This window comes from Calonectris borealis, chromosome 22 (genome assembly GCF_964195595.1).
Source record: "Calonectris borealis chromosome 22, bCalBor7.hap1.2, whole genome shotgun sequence".
Lineage (NCBI taxonomy): Eukaryota > Metazoa > Chordata > Aves > Procellariiformes > Procellariidae > Calonectris > Calonectris borealis.
Genome location: NC_134333.1, coordinates 6,967,611 through 6,995,529, shown reverse-complemented (window position 1 = coordinate 6,995,529; position 27,919 = coordinate 6,967,611). Strand labels below are relative to the sequence as shown.

General features: G+C 43.7%; 1 protein-coding gene across 1 annotated transcript in view; it reads right to left on the bottom strand.

The window, feature by feature from the left end:
* The window catches only part of TANC2 (tetratricopeptide repeat, ankyrin repeat and coiled-coil containing 2), a 245,472-nt gene that overhangs the window by 47,305 nt on the left and 170,248 nt on the right, over positions 1-27,919 (bottom strand). Inside the window, exons 10-14 of the mRNA XM_075171255.1 lie at positions 26,298-26,423; positions 18,023-18,304; positions 15,555-15,688; positions 4,129-4,360; positions 230-396 (exon numbers count right to left, since the gene is read on the bottom strand). Of these exons, the coding sequence (XP_075027356.1) occupies positions 230-396; positions 4,129-4,360; positions 15,555-15,688; positions 18,023-18,304; positions 26,298-26,423 (941 nt within the window). The remainder of the gene's footprint in view (positions 1-229; positions 397-4,128; positions 4,361-15,554; positions 15,689-18,022; positions 18,305-26,297; positions 26,424-27,919) is intronic.

Below are 27,919 nucleotides of genomic sequence, written 5' to 3'. Positions count from 1 at the left end.
ATGAACTAAACTCAAACGAACTAAACTATTTGCTGATGAGCATTTATTGACATGAGGAAGTGATGCTGAAGAGTGAGTTTGGGGACACGAATGTAAATCCAAGTACAAAAAGGCCAAAAGGATAACCTGAAGTAAAGGGTCTTAAGCAAATCCAGATATCCACTAAGATCTTTATCAAAGCCCGTCGTGACAATGACACAGTTTATCACAGTTCTTGGTCTCAGCATACCTGTAGACTTGTCCTGACTGTCACTACCAGCTTCAGCCAGGAAGGGAACTTTCCAATCATTTTGCTCAGGAATGATACTATAGTGTCTCCATAATCTGGCTTGTGAAATTCAGCCTCATTTAAACCATCAATTAATATAATGAAATCTTCATCAGGGATCTTCCTCTCTGAGAGAAAGAGAAAAAGAAAAAGCATTTATTTGAAAGGCTAGACACGCGACTATAATGTACTGCAAAGTCACTACAGTGTTTTAAAGCATCATCAGATATTGCTAAAGAAGAAAAAAGACGCAGTAGCAGCACCTTTCTTATGATACATTAATTGCATATACACACAAGGGTAGGCCCACACATACACTATTTCAATTCTTATAAAATACGTATTTTAGTTATGACATACACAGCTGTGATATCCACAGATAAAACAGCTAGTCCTCTTTTTAAAAATTACCTCTTCCACAAAGTCCGATGTTATTTGATGTGAATCAAATAACTGATGTGATAAGTTTTAATAAACACGTTATTAGCGGTTCTCTATAGTTTTGGTATTAAACTCTTACCCTGATGTCAGCCTGTCTTAATTTCTGCAACTGCTAAATGAAGGGTCACCAAGAAATTCCCCTCCCCAACACCTCTAGATCCTTCCAATCTGCACTTTGGGCACTGGCTTCTTGATCAACTGAGGTCTGGGCCAGTGTTTTGAAACAGAAGCAAACCTGATTCACAGGCAAAACAATTATTTGAGGAGAGTAAATCATCAGCCTGCACGCGTGGGGCTGGTCATTCAACATTTTGGAGGTTATAACCACTGCTCAGCAGAGACTGCTCAAAACGACTGTGAACTTCCAGTATTGTAACGGACTTTGATCACAAGTCTGTAGCCAAACCTCTTTTATAAACAAGTTGGGAGGAATAAAAAAGATCCTACAAAAAGCAAATCATGGGACTTTTTAAACAGGATATTTTTGCTGCTGGTGAATACAGTAACCAAACTGATGTAGACAATGAAGTCAGTGTTTCTACGTCAGGCGCTGAGAGCTGACTATAGCTTTGTAACTAATGATATAGATTCTTTTAGACTTGCATCTTAAGCTCAAGTGGTATCTTCTTAAAGGTAATCTTGGCTAATAAACTCAAAAACGGCTGGGAAACAAGAGTCTATTGTTGGCATATGCTATTAACATGTACTGCAGATTCTGATCTGTATGAAGTTTGCTCTCCTTTGTAAAGTACTATGGATAAATCCTGCCATCAAAAAGCTCAGTATTCCCAATAGCAGGTTAGCTTTTCCCTTTGACTTTAAATTGCATCAGGAAATTTTCTATAAAAACTCAGCACAAAATGTTCATCGATGACGTAAGCAGTCTCTGTGGTGTTCCAGGGAGAACAGAAATTCGTAAACACCTTGCGTTCGGTACTGCTGAGCATCGAAATCCCATCTTGTCCTTGCCCTATGTTACCAAGTTGCATTTATTTCCTAACATACTGTTAATATCCATATGAAAACCACATATCACATATTTTGCACTAAAATTACCATAGGTCCATTTTCAGTTAACTTCTCAGTAAGATTATTGGGTACACTAGAAAATACACTTTATGACTCTCTGAAATCTTGGAGTGAATATAGTGCCTGAGTTTTATACCCACATCTCATGTTTCTCATAAAGCCTGAGGGAGAGAGGAGAAAGCAGGGAGTAGGGGAAGAATCAGAACTTTGTTCTCCTATATATTATTTAGATTCCTTCAGATTAAAAAAAAAGTATATTTGAGAAACATGAATCTAACTTTCTCAGTGACATTCACCATTAACGGCTGTGCAATAATTTTGTCCCAGTAGCATTAAAGCTTCAACAGCACCTTGTAAAAGACCTGCTGATATATTTACAGTGTCTTAAATGTTATATATTTTAAAACCAATTTCCAGACACTGTTCATTTTGTTACAAAACACTTGGTGCAAATTAGCTTGCCAGCACTCTCGATCAGCAAGGTTGAAAGATGGGAGTCCGGATCATTGGCTCCATTGGAGCTGTGTTGAATGCAGAGCCCAAGAGGAAAAAAAAAAAAAGCTTTTATATAAAATTTTTCGACCCCCCCCGAACTTAGGACCAGATGGGGGTCAACCTGCTTGGCAAGAAAAATAAGCATCCTCTGAAATGCTCTGAATTCAATAGCTGGAATACCTCCCAAGGAGTTACTGTAATAACCATGAATTATTTTCCTTCAGAGCAGCGGTTCCTAAATGTATCTTTTTTTTTGCCAAGAGTGTTGGTACGAAAGAGTGGCCATGCTACTCCTACAGTGACATTTCTCCATGCCAGGAAAATCAACTGCTGTCAAGCTGTGCTGGCTCTACGTGTGCTTTGTGCCTGGTGAAACCACGCGTGTTGGACCCAGATGCTGCTGCTCGGAGTTTGGACACTGTGTTTTGAAGAGCTGATTTGAACAACAGGGCTTTGAATTTGGTAGAAGATGCATCTATTTCACGTTGGCTCCTACACTGTCATATGTAGGGTGGCAACAGAAAATTATCTGAACTATTTTTGCAGCCAACTTGCAGCGCGCCATTTGAATAAACATCGTTTTGCAGGACAAGAGAGTCCTGAACTCTGCAACGCTCTAACAGTTTTCATGGCAACAAGCAAAGATCTTAAATTTAGCGGTTGTCACAACGAATTAGTTATATCTTGCAGAGGAAAGAAAGAAAAGGAGACAAAACCAATGCTGCATTAGAAAAAGCTCTGAAATCTGTAATCAGGATAAGGCTTGTTACCAGTTGCCCTAGAAGCTTTACACAGGGTATCTGTCGAATTTTATGGTATCAGCTCGTTTGGTGAAAGCTTCAAATTCTCAAAAGCCCACTGAATAATGGCAGCAAAGGGAAAAACGTTCACCCCCTAAACAAACAAATCAGAACACAACGCCATAAGCAGAGCTGTGCATGGAAATCGTTGCTTGTTTTCACCTTCAGGACTGTGAGGCTACGTTTGGGATGTGGAAGGAAGCAAGAAAAGAGAAAGCCAAACGCACGCTGTCATTAGCGTTTCATCTACGGCCCTGAAATGCACACCGGGAGGAGAGGGGCGGTTAACCCCTCACTTCCAAACACGCACGATGGCATGTTCTCAGCTTCTCCAGATCTCACCTCTTCCCTGCAGCTCTTGAGATGCGACACAGAAGGATTAATCTACGGGCTTTGTTTAAATGCCCAGATGCAATTAAACAGCATGTTTAAAATAATAATAAATGGCATCCTGGCCTGCATCAGAAATGGTGTTGACAGCAGGAGCAGGGAGGTGATGGTGCCCCTGTACTGGGCACTGGTGAGGCCGCACCTCGAATCCTGTGTTCAGTTTTGGGCCCCTCACGACAAGAAGGACATGGAGGTGCTGGAGCGTGTCCAGAGAAGGGCAACGAAGCTGGTGAAGGGCCTGGAGCACAAGTCTGATGGGGAGCGGCTGAGGGAACTGGGGGTGTTTACCCTGGAGAAGAGGAGGCTGAGGGGAGACCTCATCACGCTCTACAACTACCTGAAAGGAGGTTGTAGCGAGGTGGGGGTCGGTCTCTTCTCCCAAGTAACAGCGATAGGACAAGAGGAAATGGCCTCAAGTTGCGCCAAGGGAGGTTTAGATTGGACATTAGGAGAAATTTCTTTACTGAAAGAATGGTCAAGCCTTGGAACAGGCTGCCCAGGGAAGTGGTGGAGTCCCCATCCCTGGAAGTATTTAAAAGACGTGTAGATGAGGCGCTTAGGGACATGGTAGTGGGCATGGGGGTGTTGGGTTGACGGTTGGACTCGATGATCTTAGAGGTCTTGTCCAACCTTAATGATTCTATGATTCTATGATTCTATAATAAAAAAAGGTGTGCGGGAGCTCAGGGAAAGCGATTACAATACCTTTGTGCAGATTTTCCAAGGGCTCCAGGACTCCCCTCCGGAAGGAGGCCATGGGGTCTTGCACGCAGGACCTGAGGCTGAGCATGCTCTGCAGGTGGGGCTCTCGCAGGAGCTGCTCCCTGTAGGCAACGAACTGCGGCGAGCGGCAGAGCAGGGCGGCCACGTTGTGCACGAACTCCGGCACCAGGCAGGTGTAGGCATTATCAGCCTGGCAGTAGTGATAAGCGACAACCTAGCAAAGAGAAAAAGAACAAAAAACGCATCTTCATCAGAAGCGAGTCAGGCAAGTTGTTAAAAGCAGCGTTTTTTGTTTGGTGAGTTTGATGTATTCTGACGGGTGAAGTCTTTAAGAGCACCAAGCGTTAACTGCCCGTGACAAGAATCCAGACAAATCAATTGGTAAAAACAGGCACTGATCCTGAAAAATGACTGGACCTGCCACTTGAGGAATAAATGAAATTAAGCTGTAGCTGCTCACAGAGACAGACAGTGACAATAACTGACGTATTGGAAGCACCGCGCTGAGCAGGGAGTGATAGGATTGTGCTCCAAGCTCCGTTTAAGGACTTGGCGTCAGTAATAACTTGTGATTGTTTTCTTGAACTTATTTTTTATTTGCTGTTTTCAAATGTCAAGCTCTGCAGAAGCAGGCAGAGAGCACTAGCTGAGTACCTTACAGCAAGGTAGCATCTGCAAACGACAGATTCCCGTGAATGGGGGGAATGTCAGGCTTACTATACATTACTCACCCACTGTCATCCTGCTCTTCATTCAGAAAATCAATTCAATTAAAAAAAAATTTAACCTGATTTTCCCAGCTCTTCAAACTCTGCTAGAACCCACTAAATTCTGCCCACTTATTAAAATAAACAGAAAACCAGTGATATCTTCTCAGTTCAGTCTGCCACCTTTCCTATTTTCTTCTGCAATATTAAAAAAAGGCCCACAAAAATCTCTCTTTGCTTGTAGAGCACGCGGCAGGCTGCTCCAGCACTGCCCCATCCACCAGCTCCTCCTGCTCCCTGGCTGGCACCAGCCGCCTCCTGGCACCGCCTGGCCATTTGGTGCGAGCCTCTGCCAGGTCAAAAAGCTTTTCTCCGGCTCCCATTCACTGGGTTTTCTTTTCAAATGTCACTGATAGTATCCAAAAATATCCCGGCAAGGCAGGTGGGATCAGTTTTGTACCAAACCCACCATTGCTCTAGAGCATTGTAGCACAGAATGCAAATACTGCGAAATAAACCACATTTCTGAACTTGGAAAGGACAATATAACTAAGGACACTGCACACACGAGATTTCTGTGGCCTCTCTGGATGTCTTGTGAGCTCGGGTGAACCGTGGCCCGCGGCTGTGGGCCGTGATTAAGGCTTTCTGGCTTGCAATAACCAGCCCTTGGTTCGCAGCAGGCTCCGAGGCGGACGGGGTGGGTATCCAGGCTCTGAGCTCTGCCACTGCAAAGGATGGCACCGAGAAATGAAAACATCAGGCTGTGGGGTCCTCACACATTGCTGGCTCAGCACCGGCTTTTCATTTTAAATAGAAATGAATTAAATTACCGATGGGGTACAATGCAGTAATTTCCTTTCCACCGCAGTCAAAATGAGGTGTGATGCATACAGTGATGATAAAGCTAGGCTGTTATTTCAAGCATCAAGCCCTAATACATGTGCTTAAGCTTTAATGGATACCTCCAAATTCCTAATAGAATTTTTCCTACTAGTCAGTTAAAATATAATGTATTCCCTTAGAGAACAGCACTGTGTAAAGTAATAATAAAGGTAGTGATTTCTTTTCAACAATCCTATTTATTTGGGGATTATAACTTGTGGATTCCGCAGTATAAAGTTCTTAAGCGGTCGTCCCTTGGTATCAGGTTCCCAGTAACAGAAACCAAATCGCTGTACACAGAGCTCTTATTTCCTACACAATAGGTGTGTAGACACAAAAATAAAGTCTCCTTTTTACGAGAGGCCAGTTAACTTCTTCCAGGAATCTAAAGAGCCACGTCATGGAAAAGGGGACATACCTAGTACCCATGAAGGGAACAGCCACTGCTAGGTATTGGGACATACATGCAGTTACAACTTGATTAAGCCTCTTCACGTACATTCTTGATCCTTGTCCTGGATTTACTGGTATATTGACTAAGCCTTACACAGTAGGATAAATGCAATGCTTAATAGGTGGATCTGAAGCTAACCCAGTAAGCAATGAAGATTTTGGAAAGGCAACATGATATTCTCAGAAATGCAACTGCACCAAAATTTCATCTTGATGTTATTTATTCTCCGTGACATTTTCTCTATCTTCAAATCAAAGAGAGACTGCCAAAAGCCAGTGCCGCAAGCTGAGCCTGGTGCTAGAAATCAGGCTCCTCACTTACACAACCAGAGTTGGGTGGGAAACAGTTTTCTCATCCTGTAAAACTTTTCAAGGTTTCAAAGCATTTCCCTGTTCCACCCTTGGGAATGACACCGAGGTTAACGTGAAAAGTGAACAAAAGAGACTTCAGGACAACCAACGAGTTGGTGTGGACAGGGCTCATCCCCAACCAGATTCAAACCCTGTTCTTTCTTCCCCATACTAGATGAATGCCTTTAAAACCCTACCACTAACCCTGGGGGAAGGTCTCTTTCCAATTATTTCACTTTATATACTTATTAATTGCTCAAGGATCCAGCAAGAGGGATGGATTACGATCTCCACTGCTTAGGATTCTCTTCTAAGACACAGGAAACGATGTCCAGACCTTGCTCTACATCTGAAATGACCACTCCATACGCTAGTTGTAATTCTGGGGTGTTATTAGTCTCTCCTTCTTCTGCTCGGCTGGACAAGCCAAGAAGTACACGCAAGAAATAAAAATAAGAACTTGTATATCCTGGAAATAAAACTTTTCATTGAAAAAGGTATGCTCTCAATAAAAGCTTCATTCTCCATAAATCGAACTACTTAGCTTTAAAAAACTGCTTGAAAAAGTTCCAACCACCTCTCTTCATAAACAAAATCCTTGAATTAAACTTTTAATTTTATCTAGAAACTGTGTCACAATAAATGAAATCACCAGGGAACAGCACGCTCTTCCAAAGGTATGGGCATGCCTGGATGTTGTCACCAGTAAACATTTATTTTTGTCTGACACAATTTAAGGCATCAATTTTCTTATCATAGTTTCAATTTGAACTTTGTCATCACATAGCACAAAACACTGTAAACACTAAATTGGACTTCCAAAACTTTTAAACCTTTATTTCAGCTATCAGGTTTGTTAAATGATGTTTACAAAGTTGGAAGCTGAGAAGTTCCTTGCTCTAAAGTCTGAGTAAATTTAAATCACAGGATCTCAAACATTAAGAATACAACAGCTACAGGCAGCCCTAATGCAGAAGTGGATTACAACAAAGGATGGGAAAAGTAACACCTAGATCAAGAGAACTGTTCAAAATATCTGTTTGTGTCATTTTTGTAAGAGTTGAGAATGCAATTTTGACAAGTCGTGTGACTCCACATTGAGAAACCAAGGCATTATGTTGTTTATATTAAATATCAAATGCCAGAAGTTACAAACTTGTATAATTTCCTTTCTTGCTTGAAAGGGACCTTCAAAATAATTCACACTTGTACGATGCCTATTTTACTTCCAATGATTACCTCCTCTCCTAAAATGATTTGGAGAGTCTAGCTGGCTATACACCAAAGAAGTACATTTATCATGAGCTTTTTGGTAGCCAATTTTTTTAAACAGTAATTATGCGTTATAAGGCTTGAGAAACACCAGACACAGCGAAGGCAGAGCACTGCCTCTAACGAACCATGGCCAACGTTCAACATGACCGCATTCTCTCCTGAAGTGGGTTCAAGGAGCACCAAAACTCTCGCTTACCCAGAAATGACACAAACTTCATCTTCTTAACTGCTAAAGCAGAATTATGAAATACATTATTCATATTCTCTTTAGGTGTTAAATCCAGTAGGTCTTCAGGAGTCTCTTCTCCCAACCTTTCCAACACCAGCCATCCTACTCTCTCCTTTCTGCCCCAACCACTTCCATTCCTCCCTTCATCCAGCCTCACGTAACCTTCACCTTCCTACCACCCTTTCTGCTGTCCTTCCGATCGGGTTCACTCCTCCACCCACCCCCTTCTGGGATGCGGGACTTGGCAACAGTGGCCCATCCTGACATGCAGGCGCCGAACATCTTTCCTGCAGTTCTCCTCCCCACGCCAAAATGCTTTTCTAAACCACGGCCATGCAAGCTGCACCCCAGGTCTCCAAGGCCAAGCTACCAATTCATCTGGCTTGTACACACCGGCATTTGCATTTGCCCAACGTGAAAGGGGTTTTGGCTCAGTCGAGCGGGTATGGAAGAATTCCATGAAATCAGAAAACAAGGGAGATTTTCTCATATAGGTCAGGACCTATGAAAAACAGCTGCTGGAAGAAAAAGGAAGACACGTGCGTGTTAAAAGCAAAACGGCTATTCCAAGGATAACAGAAAACGGCAGTGGATGAGGACGGGGACAGCTGCAGGAAAGCAGCAGGAGGAAGAGGCTCGAGAGGGCAGGGAGAGCAGAAAAAAAAGAGGCACAAAAGAGATTGTGTATCGCCTATAAAGTACAGAGGGAGAGAAGAGACTGAACTGCGAAGGAGGGAAAAGAAAAAGGGAGAGAAGGGGGAGAAGATGATACGGCAGGAAAGGCAGGAGATAACAGTAATATGAGGAAGACTGGAAGGACAGTGTGAACATCAAAGAAGAAAAAGGGGCTGAAATGGCTCAAGGGAAATAAGTTATTTCTACTTAATAGGTCAGGCCAATTTTAAGCAGTTCTCCAGCACTATTTGTGAGAAAGAATACCCTCCATTTAAGAAGCGTTCTTTTGACATCACGCCTCTGGTGTGATTTGTCTCAGCTTCCTTCTGTAAGCGTGTCGTGCAAGGAGGCCATTCTGCCAACCCCCTCTAAAAGGACCAACCCTGCCCAGCCCTGAGCTCACAGCAACACCCCGGTTCCTCCCGTGCTCCTAAAGGGCTTCAATGTTGTATTTTAACCGTATTTCTGCACCTAGCAAGATTTATCTCTTTTTGACCCACACAAAGTAGCTTTAAATAAATTCAGTGTAATGCTTTTTACCTGCCAAAATGCCATTTGCCAGGCATAACGCTGGTTGTAATAATGTAAATGGAAATCAGCACTGCTGTATTTTATCCATTGCACATGACTGTGCATGTATGTGGTGACCCAGTTTATTGGGAACATTCATTACTTTTACATAGCCGAGTACGCCAGTAAATGCCCTCTGAAACTCATTAGTGTCGCAGAGCATCAAGGCTCAGAGGTAATGAATCCCTCCACCTCTGCGTAAGGTAGGAGTACTCCCTTTCTTTTTATACGCCTGCAGCAACGATAATGACACTTTGGCTTATGGCTTGGAGGATGGAGCGGGGAAGAGCCTCTGAAGCCACCAGCCGTGCTCAGCATCAGCCGATGCATAGCATGCGCTAATGCAACGGACGTGCAGCTCCTCCACCAGCTGCTCTACGTAGGGTATGACCCATTAGCGCAGCAGAGCTGGCTTTCAGGTCCATTTGTTTAAGTGCTGCTACCAAAAGCAACCACACAGCATCCAGGAACCTAGAGAATATAGCTGTTCAATGGGTTATTTAAAACTGTGTAGCCAATCCATTAAAAACCCTCTGTGGGTAAAGAATAAAACCTTCAGGGAAAATGGGGAAAGTGACCCTAACCAGAGGAGACACAGTTCAGGCTTCTTCTTTTGAGCTGAGTTGCTCTCACCTTGGGCTATCGTACCTCCGAACGGTGCTGGTGCCCCTTGCTGAAAGGCAAAGGTCACCCAGGACACGTATTTGTGGGTCAGTATTTTTCAGCACAGACTAGGGTCGGTGGGAAAGCCTCTCATTTCATTTCTCTGAGGTGAAGGACCAGCTCTGGACAAGCAAGGTCACGCTGCAGCTGAGACGCATAAGCCCAAGTTACACATTGCCCAGCATCGTTTGGAGACAGAAAGGCGGCACTGCAAGGACAGCCACGTGGTCACCCACCTCCCCTGGCCAGAGCAAGTCAAGTCGAGAAGTATTTTAATGGATGAAAGATTAAACAGAAAAAAAGCAGAAAAAACACGGCGCAACATGGGAGAGGTGTGGAGTGCTGCCTTTTTATGGGATCTTAGGTTTAAAAACCTTACTGTTCATATTCACAACTTTTTTTTTCAGTTTCACCTTACAGTCATTCCGTGATATCAGGCAATATGTTTACAAGCACTAAACAACAGTAGATGGGTTTAACAGTCACATGAAGCTACGTCTTCAGCTATACGTGGCTAGCTCACTAGGAAAGCTGGTATGCATCTATCACAGCGAAGGAGCCAAGTCTAGCTTGACTTGTTGGCATTGCAGAAAAACTGGCAGCCTGCTCATTGTCGGAGGGCAGACTTGAAATAAATTCAGGAATCCTGCAAACTTATTTCCATAATACATGCATATATATTAAAACAAAAGACTAACCAAGCAGTTTTGCCAGAAATGCTTATGTTTTACTTGCAAGTGTCAAGATGGGTGTTGCAATGTGAGTAGTTTTATTCATGACATTCCAGAGTTTGCCAGATCTGGCAAGACAACCTCTCCTGTCCTCCTTCCCTGCAGGTCTCTCTACTCCACGCTAACGTACAAACCCTACTGAGACAGGGGATGGAAGAAAAGCTGCAGAGAAACTTCCCCAGGAAGGACAGCTCTGAACTCCACTGCTGAGAGCTGGGGTCTGACACACGTCCCCGTGCTCCTCACCACGGTGGGAAGTCCATCAGCAGTCACTGCCCCAGCTCCTCCTCAGAGGCAGCAGAAGACAGGGAGTGAAAGAGAAAAAAAGGGGCTTGTGCCAGCTCAGTTCCCGGCAAGAGGATTAATGTTACCTTTGAAATTAGGAAATTGATTCACAGAAATCTCTGCTAAGCAGCTATTAACTTTGCCATATACTTAATATTTTCCTTGCAAGGAAATGGAAGGCAAGGCATTCACCTCTTGATGCCTCAAGTTTCCTGGCAGGCTTCTTTCCCTGTCTCAATCACAGCCCTCAACACAATGCCAAGACAACCCTGAACGTGACCCTGGTGTGACAGCAAGACTTTGATCTTTCTCTTCCAGAAATATTGTCCCTCGACACATCCAAAACGATCACCAGGAGCTGGAACAGGACAGTCAGAGCAGACTGGGGGGATGCTCCAGGTAAGTCATACACAGGCATTATTGTACTTCCAGCATTTTCTCTGCTAGTCTCTCAAGGCAGAATCACGCTGCTTCCACTTATGAAATCTCAGTAAGATGGGCTGTTAGGAAGAGAAATGACAAAAGGAACAGAGCAATCTCAATTTTAAGCTCCTTGTTTTCTCTCATTCTTTCAGGAGAAACTACTGCAAACCCTGAAAAGTACCCAACCCTTCCTACCATGATCAGTACTCGCATGGCAAAAGACTCCATTTCCGACCAAAGAGAGGGACTGAGACATGAGAAACCTCAACAGCTGCCCATCAGGGTCTGGGAGGAAGGGAATTTTGCCCTGGTTTTGATGTTTTTCTCCTCCTAGGACCCACCCGTGAGGATAAATTCAGGTAACTCCTAAACCAGTTGGATACAGCTTATTTCCTGGCGCAGTTTTTGCAGGACGAAAATCACGCCTGATACTGGTTTTCTAAATTGCCTCATTTCTAAGCATTTTTCTTCTCCATTAGTTTGCTGATGAACACTGAACTAGAAATCATGGATGACTTCAAACTGCTCCCGAAGAATACAACAAAATAATGCTCTTTTCCAGTATGGCAAGACTGAGTGGAGCCCCTGCTAGGCAGTCTTCCGTTACTTATTTCTAAAATTAATGATTTGTTCATCTCTGACAACAAGAGCTAAAAAGCAACCCTTGCCCCCAAGAACTTACTGCATGACAAACAGGCAGAAAAGTACAACCCTGAATAATCTAGAGGAGGAAAAGCAACTGTTCACCTTATTTCTGTCATCATAAACACACAACTTCTGAGTTTCGGGATAAGTGACATTTTCAGAAGGAACGGAGTGGGTGAGAGGGACGGCGTGCTTCCCACTAGCATTCTGCAGCCTGCGCCAACCATGACTTAAGCTTGTTAGTATATTATTAATCCGCTTTCATAATGACCTGCATTTCTCTAGCACAATGACCACAGCACAACCCAAGAACATCCTGCTCTGCTCGGTGCAAGCAGAGGTGGAACATCTGCACATAGCTTTATCTAGCTCCTCACATATGTTTCACATATCTCCTAAAACATTCCTGACAATTGTGGTTGTCCATCACTGTCAACACTTTCTTCCCTACTTCAGTTCTGACTCTAGTCTTAACGCAACTGTAACACACACACGTCCAAGACGTACTTTTCCAACCAGACTAACCTACGGGTCAGTCTGTCCTTCACTTCCTTCGGCTCTTTTTTTCTCAGCCAGTTGAACAAAAACTGTTTTAAGTAGGCCATCACCAAGTCTTTTTTTATTTCACAGCTACTGATACAGGAATATGCTGCTCGTCTCTCCCTTCCTCCTGCACCAAAGGACATTCCACTTTTTTTTTTTTTCTTCTTTTTTTAGATTAGACTTTGGAGAGCCTTTAGCTTACCGATGTGAAGGGTCTTCCTAAACTGTCCCCAAGAACGCCTGTTGGAGAATGTGGCATCAGACATTCAGATTAGGCAGCTACATTAGTTTAACCAACTATTTTTACTATTGTCTACCAAGACATTCAGTGTATTTGCTCTGTTTAAGAGTTCAGCATCTTCAAAGCCTCTTATGAACAACAAATCCTCGTGATCTCTCAAAGGCAAGTTAGATGCGTGTGATCGAGTTTCTGAATGAGGCGATGGCACACAGAACAAAGAGCTCAACACTGTTATTTTAATGGATTTTCAATTCCGTTGCCAGGTCAGTAATCCTTTTTCTCCCAGTGTCACTCAGAGACTTCAAAAACCACAGCTGGGGTGGAACAGTCAGTGTTTGTTTTATCTAGGAGGACATCATACAGCATGGTTCTTTCTAAGCAAATCAGTTTATCTGCTGTTGACAGCAAGTATTCATCAGCGGTGATGCTGAGTTGTACTACTCAGGAGGTTACTAAGAGTGCACTAGGCACACGACTTCCAGCTATCAATTTGACAAACGTCCTAAACCATTTTATTTGCCTTTGTTTCCCTTCCTAAGGCTTGATAATCCATCAAACTTAGTGTTTGTAGTATGTCGCACAGTAGTTCTGGAAAAGACTCTGATGCAATAAAAACAGAATTGTTGTTTACGATCAAGAATCACCAGCAGGAACATGGTGCTCAAAAAAAAGGGGAAAAAAAAAAAATCAAACCAACCAAAAAAACTCCTATACTTTCAGAAAAATTTCCCTTTGTGGTAGGAAATGAACCTCTGAACCAGGATTTAAGCACATGCTTTATTTCAATGCATGGCTTCATCCAGGAACGCACTGCAGCACTACCTGGAAGCCAACTGCTCTTCCGAATTGAGAAACCCAAATAACACCCAGTTAGGTATTCCTTCCGGCATCAGATATCAAAGGATCGTTATCTGCATGGATCACTTTTCTTTTAATAGGCAGGGAAACGGAGGCAAGCAGATGAGATGCTGGTCTCCAAGGATCCCAACGAGGCTAACGGCAAAACTGGGAATAGACCCAAGGTCTCCGAATGCTGAATCAAGCCGTGCCGCTGCTGCTCTGACTCATCCCAGGAACTGTTTGCTAAACAGTACGAAGCTTTTCAGAAGTTTCGCATGCTGTGTCAGCTATTCGCATAGAAGAAGCGATTCCAAGTACTGTAAGGTCAACTCATCAGCCTTGGCATTGATCTTTTCATGAAGGCTTAACATTTGGAAGCTGGTGACAGTTATTTCTGGAATCTGCCTACATTTACAGTAGTTGAGATTTATTGGGAGATTAACAATCATACTAAATATCTGTAATCCTGCTGCTAGCACAGGAGGCAGTACATCTTCCTAACTCGTTTGTTATGTTCTGACTGCAAAACACAGGATTTGTTCTGCAAAAGAGTTTTGGCAAGGGGATGAGCAGGGCTTTAAAACCCTTTCCCTAAAGGGGTCTGCAGCCAAGGTATAACAACCTATTTTTACTTTATTTTTGGCTATAAAAATTGTTTCTTGCTCTTTTCTCCAGTGATCAGAAATGCAAAAAAAGCTTCAGTGCATGATCTATGCAGTGGATGTGACACCTTGTTTGAAAGAGTCATATCCCTTACCTTCTTCAGCAGGAAACTGAAGCTAAAACTGTAACCATTTATCTATTATGTATGCAGCAGGATTACTTAAACACTCAGGGGAAAAAAGTCGAGATAGACGAGGTATTTTAAGCAGAGATAGCACACTTTACTGGCCTTTCTAGCAGTCTGTAATGCTTAAGATTTGCAAGGAATACAATGACTAATGCGTTCTGAACAAAAGCAGACCTGGCCATTGTGTTCCTTTCAAGAACTCCACGTGGAAGAGGAGAATATCATGTCTTAATATTTATTTACGCAGATACCACATGCTCTCTGCCTTGCCATCTGGGTGCAGCAGAAAGCAGATAGGACAGGACAGGAGAGTATCTGGCACAAAAAGCCAAGCAAAACATGTCCTGGCAATAATTTAGAAAAAAGACTTCACTTGATATTTTCCTGTCTGAAGTGGGAGCAGGCAACAGGAAAGCATTAACTGCTCACATCCTCTCAAAAGGTGTAGGAGGAGCAAGCTCCTCGGATTTCAAAGCAATATAATGGCACCTTCCCACCACCACAAAAGTAGGGCTGAATCTCAGTAATACAATAAAATTCAAGTTGTAAATCTCACCTACAGTAAGTGATAGTGTTATATACAATCCACTTTTGCCATAACAGCAAACGATTTGTGTATCACTCAAAAGGCCATGATCTGTTTTGTAGACTTTTCCAAAAAAATGCCTAAGCGCACACACAGCAGTAACGCTCACAGTCTGCGCCTTTACCCACCGTATGATACCTGCTCTTTTCAAAATGAAACACCGGTCAAACACTTGGCAATTCTGTTTTCACTGTTGAAGAAAAATTACAATTATTCTGGTAACTACGTCATATCATAACATTTGTGAGGATAAAGTACAGCGGTTGGAAAAGATAAACTCTCAGAGTAGAAGGGGAGTGCATTTGATGTAATGGGAATTTCATTTTACGGAAATAACTTTCCTAGGGTAATAAAACTTGTTCCAGAAGTTTTTCTCTAGGCCCTCCCAGTAAGCATTTGAACGCACACATTTTCCAGCGCACCAAGTGATGTAAGGCAGGAGACCTTCCAAGAGGTTCCATTAAAATTGACGTTTTCCCAAGAACCAAACAAATCCCGAGACGAATGTTTCCGTACCTGTGAAGCAAGTCTCCGCATGGCCTCCTCCTGGCGCCGGCGCATTTCGGGAGTCCCCGGGCAGCTCCCGCTGGTGATGGACGAGTGAGCAGAAGGCGGCTGGGTTAAGGGCAGCTCTCGGTTTGCATCCACATCTGTCCCAAGGAAAGAGGTTATGAATTGCTACAGGACAAGCATGACCGACATTATTATTACAGACCAGGCAGCTGCTGTTTTCTAGCAGGTCATGCATGGCAGTTAAAATACTTTCCGCAAATACTCTGGTTAGGATTTCAGGCAGCAAGAGACTGTGACACCGTCCAGCCAGGCCAGAGGCTCCCCAAGAAACTTCTTTTGGAAGCAGCACTTTTGGGAAGGACCCCTAAGATAAAGCATTGAGCTTGTCTTATTCATCTTCTCCACTGTGGTTTCACTGACTTTAAAATAATCACAGTAATTGAGTGAATTGTGCACTCTCGAAGGTATGCTCTATCTTCAAGTTTGGTATATTTTAGTGCAGTGCTCTCCTACTCTGCAGTTCTGCCAAGAGATCTTCTCTCGTTATGAACAATCGCTGGTTAATTTGGTTCCGAATCCTTCCTCGGTGGAGACAGCCAATTTTTCTGAATTATGTGCCCATTTTATAACATAAATAAATGGAGAGCCACAGCTAACATATCCATCTGAAGCCTATTAATGTAATCAGAGGGAGAGAAGCAGGAGTAGCACCAGGATCTGGAAAAGGCTTGCAAGCAAATAATGAATTATACTGGAATCATCTCTGTCAAGTTTAACTGCTTTCTATTGCGTTTTAGCTGTTTCTTTTGCCTGGCAAAGCAGAAATCGGCTTTACCAGTAGATTGCTACAACAGTCCATTCACCTGGCCTTCGTGGATAACATTTTCAAACCACTCTTATTTTCACTCATAGGTACTCGTACAGAGTATTTTTGAATGACACTGAGACATGCAGTACTTGATGATGTCTAATTACTGATTTCTTTATTTTAGGAACATTTTAGAAGCAACAGTCCTCTGAAGTGCAGTCTTTACTAGCAGAGGATTTTCCTGAACGGACTGCTGCAATGCATCCTTGAGCTTGACTTGAAATCATAATGCAAACAACGACCCATTTAATGGCAAACAACATAGGAGGATGCCTACTGCCTACATAATTAAACCCTGAATGTGTTAGTAATGATGCACATTCTTGATTTTGTGCATGCAACACCACCTTCACCTGTATTATTTTTGCGAGCCAGTAGTTAAGAGTAGGAGGCTGTGTTTATGCCAGTTTACTAATGCTGATAGCACAACTGCTGTAGTATAGTCAGGTCACCTGATTAGCATTTATTATTAAACATAGATTTTACTAAGCATAATAGATTTTTTTTTTCAGCGTGTGAAAAAAAAAAATCAAAGAAATTTGCAGAATAATTATTATCTTCTATAGTTAGACTAGGACTTGTGATCTCTTTAGGAACTAAAGGAACTTAGTTGATTGAATCTCCATCCCAATAACTAACACTGAGGAATCATTCAGCTTTCAACCTCACGGACAAACCAGAGTGCCAACTAAACAGCAGCATGTTAGGTGTGACCAAGGATCCTCGTCCTTTGTGCACGAAAGATGCAGGGCACCTTCTCATTTGAAATATCCAAGCTTTTAGTCTGGAAACAGTTACTTACAGTAGCCTCTTTAATCTCCACAATCCCTCTAAGCAGACTGGGAGACATACAGTTGGTGCACTGCAGAGCTGCAGTTGAAATACAGAAACAAGCCCTGCCTTTCACTACGCATTGTTCATTTAGCTCTGACAAGTGACACTATTCCACATGCCAACATTTGGTGACATTTCAGATATTTCAACATGGCTAAGAGTACTGGATTCCAGTAAACAGATTTAACTACAGTTTCACTGAGATACAATGACCTAGATTCTTAAAGATACCGTTAGGTCTCTAACCCCGTATTTTTGGTCCTGTCTTATTCACTTACTGAGAGCTGAATGATTTTAAAATGTTGTCATCCCCACCCGCAAACATGTCAGCACAGAGTGATGTGAATTGGATGGGACCACAAGAGGTAGAGCAATCCTGGGTGCCGAGCCTACATGGGCTTGCGACCCACCCTAAACATTTATACCACGATAAACTGAGATAAACAAACTGTATGGGAAGGAGAATGCACCCGCATGGATTTGTAATAATAGAATATTGGCATTTAAAATTGGAGTCTTCCCAATCAGAGAAAATCCGTGATGTTTCTAAGTCAGAGAAATAAGAGACAGACTATTCTGACTCTTCAAAAAGCAGATTTGGAACAGGAGCAGTATAAATATTGCTGACAGGTGCTTCCTTTGCTTGCCAACAAAGACTAAGCTGATTTCTTGGGCCTGGAGAGGAATGTGATCTTTTCAGCCAAAACCATTATAAAAGTTGATGGAAAAGGTCTCTGATTGTTGAAGATCTGTGTACTGCTGTACTTACGTTTCGGAGAGGCATGTGGGCTATCAGAAGCAATCTGTCTCATACGAGTGCCATGGCAGCTGAGCGCAACCAGTCTGGAGATGATGGCGGTTTTTCCAAAGCCGATGTTCCCAACGATCACTACACCTCGGTTGACGCTGGCGTTCGAACTCTGCAGCTGCGCGTCTATCTCGTGGAACACCCAGTCCCGGCCAACAAAGACGGACTCGGTGGTGATGCTGGGCACCTCGAAGAGCAGCGGTTTCAGAGAGATGTCGGGAGGTCTATAAGGTGCGAAGCGTACTATACAGCAGAAACACAGGGAAAGAACATAAACGTCAATGCTAACAGTAAAACTATAGTTCAGAAATTGCTGTTTAATCTTCCTTAGAAATCTTTTCATTGCAAAAGGTGAAAATAATATAAGCTTGTTTATTACCCACAGGTTTGTTGTTAAAAGCATCTGGCTCATTCATAGCATTTTCCACCAAAGGAGTTCAGAGAATTTTACAGGAGAAAGTCATTTACAGCTAGGGAAAGTGTGGCTGGAGAAATGAAATTTCTTGCTCAAAGTCACCATAATTAAAGGCCCTGCCACAGGCAGACCGGTACGCTGTCCAAGGCAGCTACCCCTGTGACACAGTATTGTATGTCCGTTCAATATATAGATATTTAATACGTCTGTTCACCTGTTCAATCCAAGGAGCACAAAAAAAATCTTGGCACTTAGAAGTGTTAAATCAATCTAGGAAAAGTTATTTCAACTCTTCTACAGTATATAAATGAAACCAGATTGCTGATAGGATTTTCCTGTATGGCAATTAAAACATTTTCTCTTTTCACAAGGAAAAGCGGCGTTGCAAGCAATGTAAAGTTAACAAGGAGTGCAAGAAATACCTCCCCAACAGATCGTATATGCTGGTGCAACGCTAACACCTAAAACCATGGATATTAATTGTGTTACTTTTCCCATTTTTTTACACATTAGATTATAATAAAATGTACAACTAAACCTTAACCAGCCCTGAAACTTTTTCAGGAACATTTGGGTGTGGAGGGAGAGGGTATTTGCCGTTCTTTCCATTTGGCACAAGGCATCTAGGGAACGCACACCTAAAAAGAGTAACAACTATGCACAGATCCGGTGTAAAGATGCTATTAGAAAGATCAACTCATATGGTGCGTTCTGCCTATGAGATCTGTAACTGAGAGATGATACGCATAAATCTATAAAAAAAAATTTAAAAAGCGATGGAAGCACTTTGTGCTGGCAGAGACAGTTGCTGAATCTTCCCACTTTACCACCGAAATGGTTTCTTAATTAAAAACTTTCAGAAGGCGGCCACAAAGACAGCAGGTGATTCCCACTCAGGGGAGGTTAACACTGCGTGTTTTAGCTGCAAACTTTGAATTTTAGAACATAATTCCTTCAAGTCAGGGCTAAGTGACGTGGATGGAGCTACATCCGTGGGACACGATTTCAGACCTGGACCTGGCATGGCAGCTCTGGACACACCTTCCAACTGCGATACATGTATTGCACTTGACATTCAACATATATATTTAAGTTGATGTGGTAAGCTGTGGCAAATTTGAGCTGTGGATCACAGAAGTTGAATTCAATTTGTTTTGAGATCATACAGCGCGCTGCAAACGAAAACAACCATACAAAATCTAGATGTCTTCACAGTGTATTTTAAAAGAAATCCCACGAAGCGCCAGAGGAGGAGTTCCCCAAGCATGGCTGCAGAAGGATTTAAGTAAAAAAAAACCCTATCGGTTTGCTCAGTGTTATCTCTTGGCATGATCACACTCCCATCATTTACATTAGCTGCTTCCAGTGGAGACCGTTTTGTTTCTTTGAAGTTTTAAAAGCCCTCAGACACTTAAAAAGCACAAATATCATTCAGCAACTGCTGACGTCTGTCACTTCTTCACCCCCTCACCCTCCACTGTGGACGTGCGGGCGGTGGTTTAATCCCTCGCAGACCTCCTGGGCTGGCCTGAAGGCCCTCAGGGGTACAGACAACGCTACTGCACCAGACTTGGTACTAAACTCATTGAAAATAGTTGATCAAATTACAACAGTGGGATGCTTTATCTACAAGGGAGGAGGTTATAGATGTGCTACCACCCTGAAGATCTTATTGTAAATACAAACACATGGTTTTTGAACAGACCAGCCTGCGGTGTCAAGCTCTGTGCTTCGGGATGAGCTCTGCTCCCAGGCTGTGCCATGAATCCCTCTGGAAGCTACAAACCACACCGGTGCCTGCTCCCCCCCAGTCTCCCAACCTCCCTCCCTCGGAACCAGCCCAGCAGCAGAGGAGCTGCTCCCCGCAACCTTGAGGCTCTGCCGCCTCTGTCCCGGCATCGCCCCATCCCCGTGCCCCGACTCCGGCACCGCACTGGGACCCTCCCCGGGGAACCGCTGAACTGATGCCCACGGCTCAAATCACCTTGAAACCCTTCACAGACCTGACCAGGGAGCGGATCCATTAAACCAGAGCTGACAAAGGGGCTGGGATTTCATGTTGCAGCAGATATGCCTAAGGAAAATAGCTTGTATTTAAAAGTGTTAGGTATTTTGAATTTCCTTTTTTTTTTTTTTTAAACTGATACAGAAAATGCTGCAGACAGAAGCTGTATTTTCATTCCCACTTGAAAATGATGACTGGGCTTTAAATTTATCCTAGGGTGGAGATGGCTTTTGAATTGCATGAGCTCACAAGCAGCTCGTTTGATTCCCCTTGCTGGGGTCTGTCACGCGAGCACAGCGGGATGTGCTGGCACGGGAAGACGCTGGAGAAGCAAAATCGCTGGCGGTGGGAGGGGACAAGGCAGCGGGGCTGCTGCAGCCGGCGGTGCCGAGGCAGCCCTGGGGCCGCGTGTCCCCATGTCTCCATCCCAGCTCCTGGCTGCGGCAGCACCAGCCTGGCCCTCGGCGTCAGCGGACGGCACATTGCACAAGCGACAGCACATGGACGTGGCAGAGATAACCAGCTGTAGTGGTCCGACTGATGCAAATTAAGCATTCCAGCAGTGCATTTGACAAGGGAAGTTTTTTGTTTGCATTATGCCACCAATACTATATATAGAAAATTCAATTAAAAAAAAAAGAAAAAATAAAAAGACTCCATTTGGAAAACATCAAGTTAAGATTTGGGCTTGATAAGCTACAGCTTTACTTTACTTGTGCGTGCATGTACATACGTGATGTGTCGTGTCAGTGAAAATGTACAATAATGCTTCTGAAAGCCAGAAGTCTAACAGGTACCAAATGGTCTCGGGGGCTAATGCAGAGACAAGACTGATTAAATATAAAAGGGATCCAATAAGGTCCTGCTTTCCATGGTGGAGACCTGGACTCAAATCTTTGTTTCTTTTCAAAGGTGCAAATGGCTTTAAGGCTGCGTGACACCTACACCTTTGACCCAGACAGACAAAGGGTATCCTAAAGATAGGTCTTTATCCAAGTGGACAAGAATATGCACATCTTGGCTGTCACCTGGGAACAGCATATCCTGTCCTAAAAAAGGCTTAACGAAACCCCGAGAAGAGACATACCCACTTATCTACCTATATCCAATCCTCCTGCCCCTCCAGACCTCCCAACACCACCGGTCACCGACCACAGCGGAGCAGATCTCTTCTCCTGCCACACCATTTCACAACCTCAGGCTTGGTCATCTCAGGGCTCCCGGAGCGCAGGGGTGCTGGCAAGCATCTCGCCATCAAGAAAACACTCACTGCCACAGTGGTTTGGACATGAGTGCCGAGAACACGCTTTTTTGTCCCACCAGCCACCAAAATCACCTCCACATGCCAGCAGAAGAGATTTTATTTCACCACACCATCTTTGGAAGACAAACGCAGCATCAACGTTTCCCTAGCCGGACTGTCAAAAACATTTATGAATAATTTAAGACTGCCATTGACTAATTGCAAGCCATGTCCCAGACTCTCATTAATTCCTGATACTGCCTGCTGAACCACACCAAAATCCTCCCGTTACTATTTATTTTACAACCCTCAGCAGCCAGCGGTCCCCAGGCACAGGCAGGCAAGGCACAAACCCGGGGGAAGACCCTGGAGCCCTGGGGGAATTTTTCGACTCTTTTCAAAGAGTTGAAGAAATATCCCACATCACAAGGAAAGGAGAACCAGAGAGAAGGAAGGCTGCACCGGAGCTTCAACATTTGGGGCAGAAATGAATTAAAGGATAAGCTAATGGAAAGGGCTCTGAAAAAGAGGATAAGAAGGTTCAGAAGTATCGGGTGAGGATGTGCGCGCACATTTCGGATGAACCCTATTAGCCACTTGACTTTAGTACTTGTGAAAATCAAAGTATGTGAATAAGCTGCCTTCCCATCCGTGAGAATTTGTCAAATACTTGCTGGGTTTTATATTCCTTTTTAATGAAGCATTTTATAGAACTTAAGCCAGAGTATCACATAAATACGCAGAACTTCTGATAATATCTTAACATAAATTAAACCCATACTTTTCCTGGAAATCAGTGTGTGGAGTGGGACACAATGAGGTCTGGTAGCGTAGAATTTTCATGAGAGTTGATGAAATACTGTGCAAACTTCTGTAGAGCCCAAGCAATAAATTCAAATCCCAAGGTGAAAGACTGCCTACCATATCCATCCTGGCTTTTTTTTGTGGCTGCAAACTTCAATTAAATCAAACCATAGCTGGTTGTATTATGTCTGTGATTGAAAAAAAGCCACTGGGCTGAAAACGAGCAGGAGCAAAGTCAGAGAAAGGCCCATCCTGCTTTACCACGTAGGTCACCCCCTGCTACACAAGGTGAATTTTTAGTTATTTTAGTTGTTGAAAGACTCCAAAATGCCTGTTCAGAAATCATTTGTTTTACAGACTCCCCTCTCTTCAAACAGGAATTTCTTCTCAGCTGCGTTGGCAATCAGCATCCACAGCTCATTAGTTGTTTTACATTTTGTTCTGGATGGGTTTTGTTGCCATTTTAGTATCCCCTGGTGGAAGATACATCTTGCCATCCAAAGAAAGCCCTTACAGAGCTACGCTGCATAGCCTGGAGGTTGCCAACATGTTGAGAGGAAGCCCAGGTAGGTGAGAAGCGCTTTAGTATTTATTACAATGAATTGCAGTTCTGAATAACACAGTATCAAATCAGCATCTGCTGTATCCTTCGTTAAATAAGAACCCATAAATTAGCCAAATGTCTGAGTTTATTTCCTTTACTTGTTTTAGACTGTCACTTCTTTCAAGTGTTGTCTGAAACGTATACATCCATCAGGATGAAACCAGTGCCTGTTTTTCACAGACCATGTACCTAAAAAGGCCAAACTATTTTTCAGTGTTTTTAAGAAGTGCGTGGAACTCTCTTACCCAAAAGGTGACAGTATTAAACACATCCCATGAGGGGAAAAAACACCAGAAAATTTTAAAAGACAGTTTAAGGAAAACATGCTACTGCCATATTGCTTGTACTGGTAAACAATGTATTGGTGGAGTCCGAGCCATCCTCTCCTCCACTCCAAACCTCACCGAAACACCACCGTCCTTCACACCCTGCACCAGTGCTGACATTTGCTTTTTGGAGAAAAAAAAATCACGATGGCAACAGTCGGGGTGTTCTAATACCATACAATTTGGTTGCCATCTGGCTCCTGCTCCATGGCACATCACAGCCATCATCTTGTTACAGCAACCCTGAACAGCTTCAAATCCCGCTGGCTGAAAACAGTAAAAGCAAGAATTGCGTTCACCATCCTATTACAAACCTGCCGCTGGTACGAATACTTGTCATGCTCTTAGCCGTTGGGATTGCTAAATTACTCCCCTGGTTAAAATAACTGATTTAACAAAAAATAGCAGGGACGGTCTCCCATTTAGTTTCTCTGCACTGGGATTCTTGAACACTGGGAACAAATCAGTGGGCTGTAACGTGTCCCCCTGATACAGGGCCAGGAATTGCTTCGCTATTTCAGCCCAGTGCCAAGACTAGAGATATTAAAGTTAAACCCAAGTTTAGGATTTCCAGTTGGAACAAAGAGCTGCTGATTATAACAGCCCAGATCGACGCAATTTCACAATAATATCTGGAACATGTAGTATTTTTGGGGAAAAAAACCCCTCACATATTCAATGAAATGAAAATATTTCCAAATAGTGGTGGTTTGGGTTTTTCACATCCTCTTCTTCTCCCTCTCTTTTTAAAAATAGCACGGCATCTCAACTAGGATCAGAAGCAAACTGCAAAAAATTGAAACACTGCTGCTGTTCTCATGCAACCTTCACAAAAAAACAGAAAAAAAAAAAAGAACAAAAAAAAGAACGAAAATATGTAGTGCTACATGGTTTTTAAAAGTGTGTCTGGAAAACAACTTGATTCTGTTCCTACAATAAAGTTTAATGTTTTGGATGCAATCACTGCAAATTACGAAGCTTTGGCAAGCTACTCTGTTCAAACATATGGAAATTTTGTCTGTCAAACTTTGCTTTCTTCACTTACTGCCTGCTAATACATTTTTATAACTGCCTCACCAGCCAATATGATTTCATTACAGACTGCGATCCAAAGCGACACAAAACCACTTTTTTCTTCCAGTCGGGGGCTCGTGTATTTGGTAGAAATCCCAACCAGGCTGTAACAGGTCATGCTTGCGGTGCTGAGCAAAAGCCCAACCTGCCACCCTCCGGCCCCCATTTCCTTACCATGGTGGGCACTTGCTCAAAAACACCTCAGAGAAGAGAAAAGTTCGATGTACCACCAACTGAACCCTCTCTCCCTACGTACGGGGAGAACAAACTAGTCTCATGGCACGGCAACGACCAGAAAAAATCCCAAATGAGCTTTCTCGGCCATTTATTCATCTGCACAGTGACAAATGATGGGGATGAAGCATTAACCTGGCAATCTGCTGCGGACGCAGGACTGTCGCGGTGATCGCTTGAGGATGCAGCCAAAGACCGTGCTCAGATTAAAAGGGGGATGGAAGTCGTAGGGTGGGCTGAAACCCCAAGGACGTGGGGTGAATCTAGCTGGAGTTGCCTGGAAATAAACAAAATACTAAAAATGTCAGCCCTGGCTCCTCTTCTCATTGCTAACGTCTTTTTAGTGGAATTTGCCAGGAAGAACCACAAAAATTTCCCCTGTCAAAAGGCCTTTCAGAAGTCAAAGGGCTGCCTGAATACCGGCATTGTGAGCGTCCGTAAGAGGGACGCGTCGGGATGGTGGTTCCATACACTGCGCTTGGCTCCTTCCCGACTGGTACGCTGCAAACTGCGAAGCGGGGGCTGTAACCCTTTGCTTTTGTTCGAAAAAAGAAGCAAAAAATAGCAGCCCATCAAAATTCCCTGTTTTTTAGAAACCATCAAAGTACTAGCGCCGCAATGCTCAGAGGCTGGCAGAGGGCTGGTAGCGGAGCAATCAGGGAGAGGAATTTGGGGATCTTTTGCAGGAATATCCCTATGTGATATAGGGGTGGATGTACAGGGTAATGCTCCTGCGCCGGCGGGTGCAGGTTCAGACCTGGGCTGTCTGTAGGCACGTGCGGCCCGTGCCATCGCTGCGGTCCTGGCTGCTGGGCTCAAGGAGGGCAGCGCTCTCAGCAAGCCGGACATGTGTGCAGGAGGTGCCCATCACCCCGCCTCGGGGCGCAGAGCAGCATGCCATTTTCAGTGTACAATTTGCCGATTTGTACTCGTGTTCTTGAAAAATGAGGCTGCTCAGACTTCGGGCCAATTCTTTAATATGATTTCTCTATAATCCATCTGAAACAGAGTTCGAGGCTCCAACATGTTAAAGCGCACGCTCTTCCAAACAGCGCCATTACAGAAAGTCGCGGGAGGAACCTCTTTAGTATCGGTGTCTGCAGGACTGTGACGGGGGATGAACCTTGATACCATGGCTACATACAGCGTGCATCTGGCAAACTGGGCATCTAAGTCAGCCCAGAAAAGCAACCCCAAAACATTACACCGACGGCACTTCACCGATCACGGCACTGTTTTAGGAGCAGCAGGGCAGCATCTGGCCAGCTACCATCAGACAGAAGGCAGGAATACTTAGTTCATGACTTCATTTATTTTCTTTCCCCTCCAATTTGGCCATGCCACCAAGAAGGATGCTGCAAATACCAGAGACCGGTTCACTCCCTCACGGAGAGGCAGCGCTGAATACCTGTACATGCAAGTCCTGCTCCAGCATTTTCACGAGGACGTGGAGGAAGCGGCTGCAGTACAAGCTCCCACCCCAGAGACCCCTGTGAAACGCGAGCCCCCGAAGCCTCTAGCGTTCTCCTACCTCGCAGGTCCTGCTGCGTGCGGGCGCCGGCCATGCTCTGCCGCGGCATCCGGAGGGAGGTCCGCAGGGGAGTGTGTCTCTGCTCGTCCAGGTACGCGAGATCTTCCAAGTGGGCTGAGCTGGTGGCTGCCGTGAGAAAGCAAACAACGACATCACACCTGGCTTTCAGATCGAATTTCTGGTTAATGTATTTTTCCTTTTTTAAGCAAAATGCACGGAGTTGTAACTCCATCGAGTCAACACAGCTAAGAAGAACCAAGCCTAATTTCCCCTAGCAAGGAGTAAAGAAGTGTTTTGGTAACTTTTTCTCACGCCCGATCGGTATTTGCTCTGGTTTGGTCTCCTGTTGATGTTCACAAATAAAAAAGACACGTGAAAAATGGAGACACGGAGTCTCTTACATCTGATCTAAGTTCTCCCAAGCACAAAACTTACTCAATCGCGTGTGTGCAAAGCTTGACAGAGGCAGGCGGCCTTTCCTACTACATAAAAGACAACTCAATAGCGCATTTTATGCTGAAGCCCACAATCTCCTCTTCAATTAGTTTAGAGCTACTTAGTTTGGATATTAGCATTTATCTGTTCATAAAACCAGAATTAGTGGCAGAAAAATTAAACCTTCAACAGACCAGCAAAAATACACGAATAAATGAGAAAAATACTATCTGAACTAACAAAGATGACTTTACTATTCCAACGTTACTTGCTCATGGGAGAATTTAGTTTTCTTTACAATGCTACATTAAATAGGAATCATTTATTGGTCTCTGCTGAAGGTGCCATCATGACATGAATAAGTGTGGCGGGAGCAGAAACTGCAGCTAGGAACTTTCTCTCTCTCTCTCTCGCAAACTGCAGATAACACAGCGCGAGTCATTTTTTTATTCCAATTTTCAACCGAAGCACGTGGATCGTCCCACCACAGGCCAGCGCACACCTCCAGATGAGCGGGCTACGAGCGGGGCAGAGCTACGAGCAGTGATCCCCACGGTATTACGGGAAAATACAGCAAATCAGTAAGTTTGAAGGGTACAACCAGCCTGATTTTGAAGGTATTTCTCTCCAAATCCCATGGCCTCAAGCATCACCTCCCATCCGGCACTTCCTACCAAAACGTGACTTTTACAGCGATCATTTCAGTGATGAGTTTTTAAGCAACACTTTTTTGACAGCTGCCCAATGATTACAAATATTTTTTAAATCGAATTTCATGATGGGTGCCGCACGGTTCAGTGAGAAATGCCTCCGGACCGTATCAGAGGGGAATGGCTCGAGTTAACACTGGCCACAAAGCTGCATCAATCCTTTTTTTTTTAATGGTGATGATTGGAAGATAGGAGAAAATGTGGTTTAAACAAAACAAATTCGCATCACTTGCATCTGAATTTACCCACTGTGTGTCAGAAACCCTTTTCAGCCAAGTAATTTATAGAATATTATAAAATGAAGGGATGAAAACTCCACTGCATGAAATAATCTTCCCAATTATAAACAGAAAACTTAAAAATAGTCTTTGCAGATCACCAGCTCTGTTCCTGTTCTGAAAACCGTTTCCAAAATTCACATTAAACATCTACCAATGGAAATCACACTGCTCAATATTCGTCTGCTCAGTACTCTGT